Source organism: Schistocerca americana, chromosome 2 (assembly GCF_021461395.2).
Source record: "Schistocerca americana isolate TAMUIC-IGC-003095 chromosome 2, iqSchAmer2.1, whole genome shotgun sequence".
In the NCBI taxonomy this organism is placed as follows: domain Eukaryota; kingdom Metazoa; phylum Arthropoda; class Insecta; order Orthoptera; family Acrididae; genus Schistocerca; species Schistocerca americana.
The window spans coordinates 960,429,505-960,447,183 of NC_060120.1; the positions used below are offsets into that span (position 1 = coordinate 960,429,505).

General features: G+C 40.4%; 1 protein-coding gene across 1 annotated transcript; it reads right to left on the reverse strand.

Moving 5' to 3' along the window:
* Positions 1-10,237: 10,237 nt before the first annotated feature.
* Positions 10,238-13,866, reverse strand: LOC124595443 (proline-rich protein 2-like). Its single transcript, XM_047134187.1, has 2 exons — positions 13,714-13,866; positions 10,238-10,673 (listed from the first exon to the last, which is right to left on the reverse strand). The coding sequence occupies exons 1-2, from the start codon at positions 13,750-13,752 to the stop codon at positions 10,395-10,397; spliced, it is 318 nt and encodes a 105-aa protein (XP_046990143.1). The 5' UTR covers positions 13,753-13,866; the 3' UTR covers positions 10,238-10,394.
* Positions 13,867-17,679: the final 3,813 nt, after the last annotated feature.

A 17,679-nucleotide genomic window follows, 5' to 3' on the forward strand; every position in this document is an offset into this window, starting at 1 on the left:
CTAGGAATTGCGAATACGTTCTTCAAGAATCACAAAAATATTGATATATTTAGACAGGACTGGTATATATAGGAAGACGCCAACCAGAGCATGGTCAGGGGAAGATTTCGAAATCGAATATTGGACTGTAAGTCATAACAAGGAGCAGATAAAGATGCAGATCACAATTTAGTAATGTTGAAGAGTAGGCTGACGTTTAACAAACTATATAGGAATAATCACTGCGTAGCTCAGTAGTCTGTTCAGTTATAGAGCTAAGGACAGTTGTAGACGCCATTCACAGAAGGTGGAAAGAAAAAGTTACGTTCAAGGAAGGTAACTGCGAAGAAGCTATGGCCAATACAGAAATAGTTCATTTGATCGACGAAAGAAGGAAGTACAAAAATATATGCAGGGTAATTCTGGGATACTGAAATACGTGTCACTTCGGGATAAAATGAATAGGAAGTGCATGGAAGCTAAGGATAAAAGTGAAGAAACTGACAAACAAATGATTGTCAGAAGAACTCACTCAGCAAACAGAGAGGCTGAAACGATCTTCAGAGAAATTAAAAGCAAAGACGGTAACATTAAGATTGGAGTCGCAATATCACTGCTAAGCAAGAGTCTACAAGTGGAAGAATTATCGCACAGCTCATTCATCAAAGCTGCTGACAGGAATAATATACAAAATAATAGAAATGGAAAGGAGGATCTGTTAGATGACGATCGGTCTGGGTGTGGGAAAGGCAAAGACACCTCAGAGGCAGTTCTGATGTTGAAGTTGAAAATGGCAGGAAGGATGAAGAAAAATCAAGACACGTTCACAGGATCTGTTGACCTGAGAAAAGCGTTAGACATTTAACATGGTACAAAATGTTTGACATTCTGAGAAAAATGCGGGTGAACTATTGGAAAAGACGGGTAATATACAGTATGTACAAAAACTATGAGGGAACAATAAGACTGGAAAACCAAGGAAGAAGTACACGGATTACTGTAAAATGGGTGTAAGACAGGATGTAGTCTTTCGCCACTACTTTTCAATCTGTACAACGAAGAAGCAATGACGGAAATAAAAGGTAGGTTCAAGAGCGGGATTAAAACGCAAGGTGAAGGGATAGTAATGATAAGATTCGCTGATGCCATACTGTCTTCAGTGAAAGTGAAAAAGTATTCTAGGATGTGTTATAAGGAATCAAATGTACTAGAGCGAGCTGTAGAGGGTAAAAACTGTAGAGGAAGACAGAGACTGGCATACACCTAGAAAATAACTCTGGACGTAGGTTGCAGGTGCTACTCTGAGATGGAAACTCTCGCACATGAGAACTCTGATAACGTTTGGAGCACAACATTGTGTGCTAGTTAAACATGGACTGTGGAAAAAGCAGAACAAAAGAGGATCGAAGCATTTGAGATGTGGTGTAATAGAAAAACGTGGCAAATTAAATCACTGATAAGTTACGGAATGAAGAGCTTCTCAAGAAAATTGGAGAGGAAAGAAGCAGTGACAGGAAGAAGGGACAGAATCGGAAATCACTGACAACAAGGAGCGACAGGATGGTAAAGCATGCGTCAAGACTTTAGGGAATGACTTCCATAGTACTATAGGGAGCTGTAGAGGGAAGAAACTGTAGAGGAAGACAGAGAGTGGCATACACTTAGAAAATAACTGTGGACGTAGGTTGCAAATGCTAGTCTGATATGGGAAGGTTGGCAGAAGGGAAGGATTCATGGGGGGCCCCGTCACAGCAGTCTGATGACGTGCCTTTAGGTAGCTGTTGTTTTCTTTCTAACATGGGAATCAACCGTTTCCAGACATGGATTCCTATGTAAAACGAGATCTCCTTAGTCCCCTCTACAAGCTCTTGAAGTGTGTAAGATGACTTGTGAAACACTCTGAGGTAGCATTACTTGTAGTGTTACACTCCCGTAATTTTTGTGTAGTTCCAGCTCATTCTTCCGTTTCACAACTTAGACCCGAAGCTAAATTCCTAGTCGATCTATATTAGTCACAATTAATAATAAATAGAAATCTAGATGGCTTAATGAAAAGGAGATCGTGGTTACATGACGCATACCTTAAGGTTAAAGGGGCCGGCCTCTGTGGCCGAGCGGTTCTAGGAGCTTCAGTCTGGAACCGCGCAACCGTTACGGTCGCAGGTTCGAATCCTGCCTCGGGCATGGATGTGTGTGATGTCCTTAGGTTCGTTAGGTTTAATTAGTTTTAAGTTATAGAGGACTGATGACCTCAGATGTTAAGTCCCATAGTGCTCAGAGCCATTTGAACCATTTTAAGTTTTAGGAATCGTGAGCGATATTGTATAGATGGATTCTCATTCTTGAGAAAATAACGTGTCGGTGCTCTTATACAAGGTAGCCTATGAGAGGGTTAAGATAATAATAAAGATACTAGACTCGTATTAAAGAGGACCGAAGTTCAAATGACCCTTTGCCCGTCAACACATCGCTTTCTGTTGATCCCTGACACTCTCAAGGCAAATGCTGTGAGACTGATTGTCAATAGTACTCGTCCAGCTCCCTTCCTTATAGCTATGTTAGTAGTGACCCCGTCGTCGACAGGATTAAAACTCAGTTTTCATTTTCTCTCTTACTATGTTTGGGTGGACAGAATAAACATCTTTCCCAGAATGGGGAGAGAACATTTCTGGATATTTCCGCTACAGATAACTGTTTCGTGATTTCACACGGTTATATATTCTACCTAAGCACAGGCGAGGTATAGTATCTGATCAAAAGCATTCGGACAGCAGAATGAGTGGGTCAGGAGAGGTCAGTCACTTAAAATTTGGACCAGGCATCAGACGTCACCTGCGTAACGAATCCCTCAGTAACATTACGCCCAAATAAAGCGCTCGAATCGACTAATTTTGACGTGATGTTGAAGTGGAAACGCGAAGGAACAGCCACAGGTAAACTGACTCCAGGCAGGACTCCGAGCATTGCAAAAGTGCCTGAAATCGAGGCAAGGATTCACTCGTGAGTTCTACCAGCAGTTCAGCAAGTGCAGTGACTACCAGTAGGGAATTTAAACGGATGGGGTGCAATGGCCGAGCAGCACCTCATAACCCATACATTTGAGGTGCAATATAGAGGACTCTGCTGGATAGTTGATGACTGGAAACAGGTGGTCTGGAACGATGAATCATGCTACACTAAGTGACTGTATCGTAACATCCCCTTAGAAAAATTATAAGTGACTGTGCTGGTAAACTTCTACGTTATTTGATTTACAAACAGCGGAGCAAAACTGGAAGTCGATAGACAGATTTCTCATTACTTATACTGATCACCACTAAACTGACACACAATATTTTAGCGCAACGGAATCTGACTTTCAATAATCCCTACGAAAGAATGGCCCTAACTAACAATAATCTTTACCTTTCATGAATCACTTATCACAAAAATCTTCGTTACTCGAACTACTGCAATACAACGAGCGCCAATACTGCCAGCTAAATAAAAAATTCTAACTAATGAAGGCACTAACTACTGATAGGCATGGTCAGCAAATTAAAGATATTGTTAGAGAACAAGCAATGTATTACCTTAATACTGGTCAGAAGGTAGAATATATATACATCAGTTCATGACATCCAGTCTTACAAATTTCCTTTTTCTGACGGACGCACGTCCAGATCGTCCGCTCTCAAAATTCTGTCATCTCTCTCCCCACATCCACCACCGCTGGCGGCTCACCTCTAACCGCTCAACGCTACGTGCTGTTCACATCCAACAGCCCAACAGTATGCAAGCGAATATTCTAACAATGAGTCCAACCAGCCACAGACTGCACACAGCACAGTCAGTAGCGGCGTTATCAACATAAAAACCTAAAGAGCCTTCTTACAATATAATGGAAGATTTGGATTTGTCGGAAGACTAGATGAAGTTACCTGCCATCATGTGTCAACAGTGAAGAACAGAGGAGATGGTGTTACAGTGTGGTCGCATTTTTATTGGTTGTACTTCTGGTACCCATATTACTCTTAGGAAAAGGTTGAATGTGGCATCATATGAACACACTTTAAAGCATGGTTTACTGTGTACAGTAGAGATTCAGTTTGGAGGCAACGGTTCCGCTTAAAAGACAGCATTACTCCTGAAATGGACTGGTGTGCAAAGACTTCCGACCTGAACCCAATGGAACAACTTTGAGATGAGTCAGAACGTCGAGGCCGCTCCAGTCATTAGCGCCACTACCTTCACTGGTTGCGGCTCTTGAGGAAGAACGTGTTGCCACTCTTCGCCAGAAATTCAGATACCTCAATGAAAGTAGAGTTCAAGACGTCAAGAACGCAAGACCCCGCATATTAATGTCCACTGATAAATGTCCAGATCCTTTTGATTAGATCGTGTACACTTAGTAGCGATGCGGCATTTTGCATTTGCCACTTCATACACTCGCTCTTCCATACACTATTATCTGTGCTATCGCCATCAATGCTCGACATCAACTCAGTAGCCACGCACAGATGGTGGGTGGCAGCACTAGCAGTTAAGGGTACATAAGGCGTGTCAGGGCGATGAGGATAACAGTGCATCCGTTGTCGTTATGCATTAGCAGAGCCATTTATTTACGCAAACCAAAGACTACGTTTTATTGATAGAAAACCTGTAACAGTTCTACTAAAGAGACGGCCTTCAGTGTGCTTGTTCGTCCTCTGCTGGACTATTTTTGTTCTGTATGGGATCCTCACCAGACAGATAAGCTCACAGAAGGCCAGCTTTCTACTGTCGGAAGACAGGAGAAAGACTGTCATGGATATGATAAAAGAGTTTGGTGGTCATTAAGACAAAACGGTTTTTCGTTGCAGTGAGATCTTATAACGAAATTACAATGACCAGTTTTCTCCTCTGAAAGTGAAACCTTTCTTATTATCGCCAACATACTTAGGGAGCAATGATCATCATGATAGAATAACAGAAATCTGAGCTCGTACAGAAAGATGTGTGTATTCTTTTTCCCCCCATGGTGTTAAACAGTGGAACGGTAGAGAAATATTCTGAAGGTGGTTCGAAAAATCCTTTACCACGCAATTAAGCGTGAATTACAGAGTAGTCACGTAAATACAGATGTAGATGTTTTCTAAATCTACAATACTACCAACGTACATTTGCTTTCCATGGACTGTCTGCTGAGATTTTATAACAACGAAAATGTTTAGCTGAGATCTGATTCTTATGACAAAATTGGCAAAACTTTTGCTTCTTCGACAGAGCTTTTCCCGGTGTCTCATCCTCCCTCTTCCTCCGTAACGAGAGATCACGTCTGTGATTAGATGCTCGTTCACTGCTGCTGAGATGAATGATGCATTCCTTTTTTAATTTGTCCAAACGTAATGATCTAATTCAAAGTCCGAAAACATTTCCTCAGTGATGTGTCACGATCAATTATTTCCTGACAGTCCGAGCTATCTCGTTTTTCTTTTCTTGCACCTGATAAAAGTTGCGGACTTTTCAGTGTGTGGTCGGATTTTGTGCGAAACATCTGATACACATGATTTGATTGTATTATTGTAGATTACTACTGACTAGGTACTCCGGGTACATATCCCAAAGCACAATGTTGTACAATTTTGGCTGTGTATAAATTTGTATGCGTTGATATGCTGGTTTGTGTAGTACCAGCTACTCCCTATTTGTGTGCTATAAACAAATGACATTTCCCTGGTTATATTATTATTTATTGATGCCTTTCCCTTATTATCCCACAATTTCCCTAATATCTTCGAAGTCGCCGTCATTAACGTTCCCTGGACCTAGGTAATAATGAAAATGTAATTTTTGTGCTTCTTGTGAACTGCAATAGTGGAGACTTTCTTCTCAAAATAATATACTTAGTTCTGGTTTAGCTTAATTCCAAGTACGATATTTTTAATTTATTTTCTAACAAGTATATGTACACAATATTAGCTGGAAATATATAACAAATCATCTGTCTTACATCTTCCTACAGTTGGCGAACGTGGGACAGCAGTCAAATGTTTCAGTTTGAAATGGCAAGCCTCAAGATTAAGATAATATCTTTGTTGTTGACCTTGTATTGTATCGTTAGTACACTGCACTTATTATATGCCTGAAAATAGCTTCTGTGTGAAGATCAAGCGTTCATGGACGTAATCAGTAACGAAACAACAACAGTTTATTGTCACAATGCGGACAACGCTCCTAGCTCTAATGAGGTATAAGATCACATCAACTACGACGTTCTCTGCAAAAAAAGTTTCAGGTATATGAGGATCAGAAATCTAGTAAAAATCACGTTCTTCACTCTCTAATTCCGATTCCGTGTAATCCTTTGGGGACACTTGTTTAGTAACTCAGAGTCAGAGCAGTTTCTGAAAATTTACTTTACAATGACCATGACAATATTTAGTAGGAGTAATTAAGCGCATATACATGCTTTGGTCGTTGGTACCTATTGTATTCGAACCAAGTGTCTGGTCCATTTAAACATAATCCATATAATGATTCAAGGTTTGTAGGCAGAGTACATTATACCCTTTGGAGTATACCATTCTAGTGTCATATGCACCAAAGCGAATTTTATTAGGTGTCATGTTCTATCGAAATCACGTAATCAGTAATATGTTATTCATAAACAACGAGCGAAAGAGGAGTGATGCGAGGAAAAAGAAATATTTTCACGAGCAAGACAGGCAAAGCATTCATGAACTGTTTTTAAACATTCAAACATAATTTCCCACAAATATTCTCTTTCGCTATATAAGGTACACTCTCAAGTTAACTACTAGCGATAAAAGACATACAATTTCTGGTATTTGTACTGCCTGTCAATTGACGCATTTTATCATTGTTTTTAATTTTTCTAGTTATAAAAAGGAGATTAAAAAAGGATTATCTGAAGAATAATTACCATTGCGTTGAATTTCTTTTGAGAACATGCCTCAAACAAACTCATCATCTCCCTATACAACATTATCATTACAGGCCATGCAGCACAATATAAAATGTCCATTAATTTAACATGGCTCGCATAGCAGGGTTTGGGTCTCCTGAAGGAGTGCAGTATAATAATGTATTGCTTGTGCTTAAGAATAGTCCCTTCCAAGCCACATTAAAGTATGCTATGCGAGAAAAAATGAGCCTTTAAATATGTGGACTCGCGTTAAGTTTATGTAGTGCTAATATCTTGCCCCTACATATAAATGGGCAGTAGTATTATTCTCATATACATCACGAAAGGCTAGTTCTGAAATTTTTGGAAAAACCAACCTCGAATAATTTGAAACGTCATGGTTGAAGAATCTCTTACTGAAGTTTAATCAGCAATCACATAGTTCTTCTTTAGAATTCCAAAAATATTTCAGTTTACCCAATTTGAAATGGATGGCTGTGTATTACTCACAGCTACATATTGCCTAGAGAGCCTTCAATAATATTTCGACTGAAAAGACAATGCATCTGCTCGTTATTTCCTTAATGACTCGCAGTTCATTTTCTTTCCTATTTAATCTTTTAGATTTAATGTTGTAGCATCCACATAGCCATTCTGGTTCAAACTGAACGGTTTGGTCATATCGGTATGATTAAGTTTAGTAACTTCTATTTTATTGGTGATGGTACTCTAAAACAATACTGAGGACAGTCATCTAGTCATATTGATTACTATTTATATCTTGATAAATAGAGCTTAATTTCTCATTAGCGACATGTTCCTTATAAATGGTTGCACCACGTAAGAGCAGTCAAAAAGAGGTTCGTTTCCATCCATTCTGTCATTGCTACTACTGATGTTACACTGAGTTGCGGTTAATATTCGTTCTGGGAGATATGCTAAGTTTGAGATGCGGTAATATTCGTTCTGGGAGATATGCTAGGATCTACGAAGATCCCAGATAAATATTTTTATTAGAAGGCAACATATTAATTAAATAAAAGAAGACCCATGAAATTTAAGACTCACACTATTGAACTAATTATAAACAACACAAGGAGCTTTTACAGAACTTTCAAACAAAGGTTATCAAGATACAAAGCACCCACCCTCCAATTTCGAGATGTAAATGGGACCATCGCTCACAACAACATGGAAAACTGCAAAATACTAGCAGGCTACTTTGAGAAACTCTTGAATTGTGAACCCATCCTTGAAAAATTTGAATCCATTCCAAACAACCGTGAGAAGCCGGATTCAGAACCACCGACGACTGAAGAACTACAGAAGGTCATCTCAGAACTTAAAAACAACAAGGCGTCCGGAGAAAATCAAATAGTGGCCGAACTATGGAAAAAGGCTGACAAAAATGCAGTTACATCCCTAAAATGTGTTTTCGATCAAATCTGGAAAGAAGAAGAGATCCCCGCAGAATGGAGAACAGCTCTCATCCACCCTATCCATAAGAAAGGCTTGAAGATAGACCCCAACAATTACAGAGGAATATCACTGCTGGATATAACGTACAAGATTCTTTCTAAAGTCCTTTTGAACAGGGCAGAGCCGCAATTGGATCCGCAAATCGGGGAATACCAGGGAGGCTTTAGAAAGGGTAGATCATGTTCGGAACAAATACTGAACCTCAAAAACATCATGGCTTACCAAAAATCAAGGGCAAAGACATACGTAATCTCCTTCATTGATTTCAAAAAAGCATATGACTCGATTGATAGAGAATCTCTGTTATCAGTCCTGGAAGAAATGGGTTTGGATAAGAAAACAACTAATATTATAAAAGCGACCCTTACGAATACATTTTCGAAAGTTAAATTTATGGGCGAACTATCGGAACCCTTTGAAATAAAAACGGGAGTGCGACAGGGCGATGGGCTCTCACCGTTGCTGTTCAATTGTGCTCTTGAGAAAGTAGTCAGAGAATGGAACACAAATATTAAGAGTGGTATAAGACTGGGTTGCAAAAAAAAGAACCTTAAAGTAAATTGCATTGCTTTTGCAGATGATATGGCCCTGTTTGCTGAAACAATGGAAGAAGCACGGGAGCAAATCCTTGAACTAAAGAAACAAGCAGCTAAAATTGGTCTTCACATCTCCTCTGAAAAAACTAAGATATTGACAAACATCAAGCACTCATGTAAATACCTCAAAGTTCAAGAACAGAAGATTGAAATAGTAAAAGAATTCAAATATCTCGGAGAATGGATTACTTGGAATGCTGGGGAAAGCAAAGCAATGGAATCCAGAAAAAATAAACTTGAATCGGCCTTCCAACTAACAAAAAATACATACAACAAAAAATCCCTTTCATGGGGGTCCAAAATTACACATTACAAGACAGTGATTAAGCCAGAAGCACTGTATGCAGCAGAAACACTTAACATGAATTTCAAAGGCCAAATGGAGAAACTTGAGATAAAGGAAAGAAAAATTTTAAGAAAAATCATTGGGCCAAAATTTCAAGACAATAAGATTATATACATTAAAAATGAAACTCTCTACAAGAAAATTGAAAAACTTTCAGATTCTATGCGAAAAAGGAGAATAAATTTTTATGGTCATCTTCTCAGAATGAATTCCAACAGATTAACTAAATAAATCTTTGACTTCTTCCGTAACCGAAAAACGAAGCCCAACTGGTTTAAAGAAACTGACAAAGACCTAGTGGAATTAAATATTTCAGAAAATTCACTTATTGATCGAACTGCTAAATTAATTACTAAAGATGAAAACATAAGGTTCCAAGACAAATTCACACAAAAGTCCAAATCCTTCATTTCGGAAGAAGAGAGGGGAAGAAGATCAGAAAGAATGAAGAAATACTGGGCCCTAAGAAAAGAACAACGCACAAAGAAATGATTGATCCAGCGTACCCCAAAGAGGGTGAAACGAAAGAAGAAGAAGAAATAATTATATATGTGTACCAATTCTAATACATAGAAAGAGGAAAAAATGTGTAACTAAAGGACGAGAAAATAGATTTCAAAGAAATCATCTCAGGTCACAAGTTGTATTACAGAACATCAAAGCCTGAATATCGTTCGAAGGTTATATATCAGTACACTGTGAACAGGGCTTTTTATAGATGGCAAGAGTATTTCCTGAAGATATATTTGCTCATATCAATTCGTGAAGTGCATGTAGTCGGTAACACGGAATCCTTCGGCAACGTACAGCATGTTCTGGAACTGCAAATCATGTGGTAAAGAATTTCATGAGGTATGAACCGATAGTAACTCCTGTAATAATTTTTATATATTGGTACCACATTTTTGGAGAACTGGTTGCTTTAGCAGAACACAGTAAATAAAACGTTAATGGAGCCTTTTCATTGCTGGTTTAATCAGAATTGATTTTTATTACACATAAGAACACTTCCATCAATTAACACAGTTAAAGTCAACTATAAAAGTAAAAGCTGAAATGCTTTAACGTTTCCAGGTGCGCTAATCTTGCATCACTAGAAAACACCAGGCTAAAAAAGGCCAGGCGGCCCTGGTGGTCCAGTAGGTTGAGGACCTCCAGTAGGCTGAGGTTCACCAGTTGGTTGTGGCCCTCCAGTTGGTTGGGGCTCTCCAGTTGGTTCAGGACCTCCAGTTGGTGGACCTGGTGGTCCAGTTGGTTCAGGACCTCCGGTTGGTTGACCAGTTGGATCAGGACCTCCGGTTGGTGGCCCTGGTGGACCAGTTGGTTGTGGCCCTTCAGTTGGTCCAGGAGGACCAGGTGGAGTCTCTTGGCTGCGGCATGCTGATACCTGTAGTAGAATGTCATATTGTAAAGTACATCATATATGTAGATGAGTTTGAAGTGGTATTCCTTCTGAACGGAGATTAAGATTCTGCTAATGTAGTTTTGAAACAAAGACAATGAATCGCAGAAATTATGAATTGTGACTATTAGGACTGTATCATCAGATGCATCTTTATTCACTGACACAAATTAGAAATTAATCTTACTGTTTTATTACAGAAAGTGAATGAAAGAACATGTTCAACGATTATTGATGATTACTTCAAGTAATCATAAAGAATTGTATGCATTGATGTCAATTTGAGTTAGTACCATGCCTTTATTTGTGTTTCGCCAGAAACACGTCACTGAGTTTGAACAAAGTCGTATAAAACGGCTTTGAGAAGCTGGATGTTGCTTACGTGACATTGCAGAAAGACTTGGCAGGAATGTGGACACTGCACATGATTTCTGGCAGCGATGGTCGCGAGAATAAACAATTGCAAGAAGATTGGGTTCCAAAGAGCCGTGTGGTATTACCTCGAGGGAAGACCATCGTGCTCGGTGTCTAGCTCAGGCACATCGTACAGCATCTGCAGCAGCAAGCTGAGCAGAAGTTGCCACCACAATGATAAAAACAACTGTTATAAATTGGTTAATTCAAGGACGGGTCTGCCGTAGATGCTCTGTAGCGTCCACTCGACTGACCCTAAACCACCGCCATTTGCGACGTCAGTGTCGTGAAGCGAGAGCCTGCAAGGGGGCAAGGCAAAAGGTTGTTGTGATCTCTAATGAAAGCTGGCTCCGCCTCAGTGCCAGTGATGGCTGTGTTTTGGAGACCATCCGAGTGTCTGCAACCTACCTAGTGGCGTGCTAGACACACGGGACCTACGACTGGATTTATGGTCTGGTGTGGAGTGCCACACTGTATGGCAGTACCAGCAGTCTCGTGCTCATCCCACGCACCCTGACTGGAAGTATGCACATCAGTTTGGTGATTCGACCTGCAGTACTCCCATCCATAAACAGCTTTTACCAAAAGGATTACGCTGGTCCACATATTGCTGTTGTAACCACCTACGCTCTGCAGTATCCACATGTGCCTTGGGAAATCATCGGTTGACAACTCTAGCGTCTTCCACAAACAGCATTAACCGACCTTGTATTGACCGACCAAATGCAGCAGGCGTGCACCCTTCTCCCAGACACTGACATCCGACATTTGTACAACACAATGCATTCGTGTTTGCGTGATTGCATGCAACAATCTGACCGTTACATCGGTTACTGATGTACCAAGATTTGATATTTCCAATACCGTATCTCGGATTTTCGTTAACGTGTGATATTGCAATGTTAATGATTTAAATATGTTACCTCGGCAAATCTATTCCTGAAATTTCATTACTCGACATCATTTATTTTTTGGTGATGCGGTTTTCCCCGTCAGTATATAAGACTTGATTTCCCTTGCTGTCTACTATCAGAGTGGTATAAATAAGCAAGCGAACTACTCCTGGTAATGAGCTTCTAGTATACTAAATAATGCTCTTGCATAACATCTGCTACGTTGTTCAATTACTCGATAGCAATATTTTAGGGTTTTGATACATGATTATTCCAAGTTTTATATTCGTGATTAATCGCTATGTTTGTTGAATTCTCATATTTACCTGTGTATCGTCAGAGTTGTACTACTCCGATTATTACCACAACATGACTGAAGAATAAGGATTGACCCAATAATATCATTTGAAAATAGGCTCTTGTAGAGGGATTACTGATGTTGTACTTGCAGAGCTAGAGAAATTTCAACCTCTCTGAAGAAGTGACAAACGGCGACAAACGTATGCTGCAAACAGATGTTAAGAAATATCCTGTAATCTTTCATAAAAGATGTAGATATGCAGAAGCAAGATCATTAGAAGCATTAGAAGTGAAGTACCAGCTAGACACGAGGAAGAAAATCTGGTGGTATTTTTCTACATTCACCGACCATCCAGAAAATTCCGAGACTGATTTTATTTCTGGCGTATAAGCGAATCAGCCCAGTAACTACAGTGGCAAACCGAACAACTAAAAAACACAGACATACATTTGACGAGTCAGTTCAAGCAGGTAAGTAGGCTGTGTCAAGTACATAGTCGACGTGCGACCGTACGGTGTAATCACTGTTGTGTCAGAAATCGCAATGGAGCAACAGCTCTAAGAGTTTAAGGCATTCTTGAGAATGTCCTGAAGAGAAGGAAAGTGTGTACACGGTTTGTCCCATACGTCTTGACTCCTGAACGAAAGCGACGATGCCTGGTCACCTGCCGTGACTAGCTTGAAACGAAACACGTGGACAGTTCTTTTCTCGGACAAATCATCACTGCTGATGAGATTTCGTGTTATGAAATCGAGGCCACTGTAGAATGACATAGTGCAGAAATTTACAAGAAGTGTTAACGCTTTAACACTATAACGGACTTTCAAACCAATGGGACACAACAGTTGAACAACATGTCAAAGATAGATCTCGCTGACAGTTACTCATGGGTGTGTGGATGTTCTGTGCCTTGTAATCAAGTGTGGGAGTGGTACGTTGGATACCTTAAGCATTAAAACCACCATCTTAATTTTTCTGTACTTTGTACTAATATAATCTCGAAACTTTTTGGACTGATGTTTTACGATTTTTTAAATCCGCCAGTAATAACGTGTGGATGCTCAGACACAGGTTTCGGCTGTTACCCTCGCAAATACTGATCCAGTAAGAAGGAGGATGCAGATTATTTACTGATATTACGCATGTATAGTTTATAAACGATTCACACGAAGTTGATGAATTTGGTACAATCGCACAACTGTCTTTATTTGTACGTATGGAACTAATACGAAGTCGCTTAAAGAACCGACAAAGTTTCAAGCCCTATCCAGCCCTTAGATTCGAGAATGGCTTGCTACAGGTAGAAAATTGTGGTACATTTTGAAGCATTCAGTGTTTGTAAGTGGATGTGAAAATAAGTACCAGTAAAGGTACGTAGAGCACAAATTTAGATAAAGTCCCAGTCCTTACTACTCACCACAAGACACAGGAGAAGAGCTGCCACTGTTGCCCTCATGTTGATGGAAGTGCTGAGGTGAGCCCGTGCTGCAGAGCTTTTATAAGGCTCGCCACTGCGTGATGTGAAGTACTCGTGATTCCGTGACTCTTTACCAAAGGGGCTGAGCAGAGACTGCCTTCCAAATGCGACAGTGAAGGATCTGGTATAATCACAAGGTCACAGAGCACTGCTGCGACTAACAGAATATCTTATTGTCGCTCAGTTTTTCATCGACACCCAATGTTCCTAGATGTCTGCCTCAAAGAAATAATAAACCAACAAGTCATGACGTAGCTGGTAGCGGAGACTTCACGAAGCTTCGTCGATAAAGAAAATAGTAATGTGATAGCGGAGGTGACATACAACAATATCTGACAAATGTGATTTCATGAAGTATGTGTATGCTTCGGTACCGTGGTATCAATCATTTCAATGACTAATGTAGCTGTAGCTGCCTTGTACAAGTATATATTTCAAGTAAATCATCATTGCAATTTGTAGGGTAGGCATCCTGAAACTGTTAAATAAAGTATGGTTCTAATGGTTCAGGATTGGATCCTCCTTCGGAATGAGTGTGGTTAAAAACCCTGCCCCGCCATACAGACATATGTCCTCCATTGATGCCATAATGATGAATGCTGATATGCTTCCTGTGGTAAGGACACTTCACAATTTCTACCCCAAGTAGATCCATTCCAAGCTTGTGCTCAGGCCGTAACACATTCGTTGTCGTGACGTTAACTTCGAATCATTCTTTCCTTCTAGTCTGTATTCCACAACTATGACTCCTGGAAATTTGTTTCGTGGTGCAGGGCAATTGGCAATAAGAATCTCTTTTCGCGCATTAGTGTGTGAGAAAAGTTCTTGTTTTCTTGGTTCGGCCCTCGTGAACTGCTTTTTCTACTTCTGCCCCAGAACCTCTTCATCCTCATCTTCTGCCCTCCTTTCGAGATCTTCCGTATGATTTTGTCGGTTACATTGGTGACTCTCTGTCGTTTCCTGCCCTTCTCTGTCATTGATATCTGGTGCATTGCAAAATATATGTGTATTTGCCTTCTCAGTTTTTGAACTTCTCAGTCTTGACCAGTCCTTCCTGAGTTTAACAACCAAATTGCCACTTGGCTCTCCCCTTGTCATACCCATTTTTTTTCCATACTCTTTCGGTCATTCTGTCGACATTCATCCTCATGACATATCCTGCGAATCTTGACCTTTCCAGTCTGATTTTCCACCTACTAGTTGCAGGTGCACCCGTGGTCTAGGGCTGCACCCCAAATGTGATATAATAGAAGCACCAGAAATATGGGCGGTGTCATATATGGCGGGCTGTGAACGTTCTTAGTCTTGACACTAATGCACGCTGTGGTATGTCCCCGTCAACGGTAAACAATCGTTGTTGTCTCCACCAAGTTCACCTCGCCGATTCTGCGCTTTGCGGGGTGGAAATCACCAGCAGTAGATGTCTGGTAGTTGGTCCAGCGAATTCAGGCTTTCCTCAAACGTTCCTCTGTTGCACTATTTACACCACACATGACACCTTTGTTCCAGGATTACGTGTAATATCGGCAGACGAATATTCACTGTGTGAATTGGTTCCGTGCCCTTGCAGTACAGTATTATTTTACAATTGGCAAGAAATGTGTTCTCTACTTTTGGACTTATGCGGACACAAGACACTGCACAGGCAGTACTTCTCCATCTTCCTCTGGAGTGCTTCCTACGACCAGCCACCTATCTGGAATGACCCAGCAAAAAGCAGTTGATCTCGTCAGATGCCCAATTTTTCGATATTTGACACTATGATCCTCCTTCATTTTCGAGAAGGCGGTTATTGATTTCTCACTGAAAAAAAGCAACATGATACTTAAAATGAAAAAAAAGAAATCTCCTCTGTTACAAACGTTACCAAAAAAAATCAATATGATCAGTAGAAGAAAAAAATACCTTCTTCTCTCTTACAAGTATATGACACCCTATCGCCCCTTTCCTTGCCACCGTTGTTAAGTTTAGGTAGAGCTATTGGGAGAGGCGTAATTAGGAGTACATGTCTGTAATGGCGTATATGTTACTTTTTCTTTTACTGTCAAAGTGGCGGTGGCAAATAGATCCTTCTTCCGTGTACGTCGCTTTATAATCAGGAAAAGAAGGAGGACTAGCTGCCATCTGTAATAAACAAAACTGTGAGAAGAAGAAAGTATAGAGCTTTAACCAGTGATCAAAACGTCCTGGGTTCCAGGTGCGAACCTCGTCACTGCTTAAATTTTGATTTAAAGTCATCAGCAGTGGCAGCCGAAGACTTCTAGCATAAGAAGTCACCCTCATTCTGCCAATGTCGTTGTCAAAGAGGGCGGAGGGCAGAAAAGAGATCCAGGGCACTCTCTTGCCCCATGGTGTAGGAGACTGCCCCTAGAAGATGGAAGAATCAGCAATAATTAGCGGCATGAAGATGTAGAAGGCAATGGAAACCACTGCATTAAGGGCACATAATGTGTATCGATAGTACATGAGACCTGTAATTGAACAAGTGTCATCATGATCTCTCTATAGGCAAAAGATTCTGGAACAGTCCCCCATCCAGATCACCAGGAGAGGACTGCCAAGGAGGGAGGTGACCATGAAAAAGAGATTGAATAACCGATGAAAGGTTCTAAAAGTCGGGGTGTGGAACGTCAGAAGTCTGAACATGATAGGAAAGCTAGAAAATCTGAAAAGGGAAATTCTAAGGTTCAGTCTAGACACAATGGTGTTCAGTGAAGTGATGTGGAGAGAAGACAAGGATTTCTGGTCAGACGAGTATTGGGTAACATCAACTGCAGCGTAAAATGACAGGAGTGGTATATATAGGAAGACTCCAGCAAAAGCATAGTTATTCGAAGATTTCGAAATCAAATATCGGACTGTAAGTTGTACCAAGGAGCAGATAAAGATCCTGATCACAATTTAGTAATGTTGAAGAGTAAGCTGACGTTTAAGAAACTAGCCAGGAAAAATCAATGCATAGGTCATAAGAACTGACTCAGCAAACAGAGAGGCCGAAACGATCTTCAGAGAAATTAAAAGCAAAGACGGTAACATTAAGAATGCAGTCGGAATATCACTGTTAAGCAAGAGTCTACAAGTGGGAGAATTATCGCACAGCTCATGCATCAAAGCTGCTGACAGGAATAATATACAAAATAATAGAAAACGAAATGAGCATCTGGTAGATGACGATCGGTCTGGGTGTAGGAAAGGCAAAGACACGTCGGAGGCAGTTCTGATGTTGAAGTTGATAATGGCAGCAAGGCTGAAGAAAAATCAAGACACGTTCACAGGATCTGTTGACCTGAGAAAAGCGTTCGACATTGTAACATGGTACAAAATATTCGAAATTCTGAGAAAAATACGGGTGAAATATTGGAAAAGACGGGTAATATACAGTACGTACAAAAACTATGAGGGAACAATAATACTGAAAGACTAAGAAACGAGTACACGGATCACTGTAAAATGGGTGTAAGACAGGATGTAGTCTTTCGCCCCTACTTTTCGATCTGTACAACGAACAAGCAATGACGGGAATAAAAGGTAGGTTCAAGAGCCGGGTTAAAACTGAAGGTGAGTGGATACAATGATAAGATCCGCTGATACCATTACTGTCTTCAGTGAAAGTGAAAAAGAATTACAGGTTGTGTTAATAGGAATAAATAGTACTATAGTGAGCTGTAGAGGGTGAAACCTGTAGAGGAAGACAGAGACTGGCATACACCTAGAAAACAACTCTGCACGTAGGTTGCAGGTGCTACTCTGAGATGGAAAGGATCGGACATGAGAGGAATTTGTGGTGGTGCCACATCAAAGCAGTTACAACTCTGATGACGTGCGGCTGAGTAGCTCTTGTTTTCCTTCTAACATGGCAATCAACCGTTTCCAGACATGGATTCCTATGTAAAACGAGATCTTCTA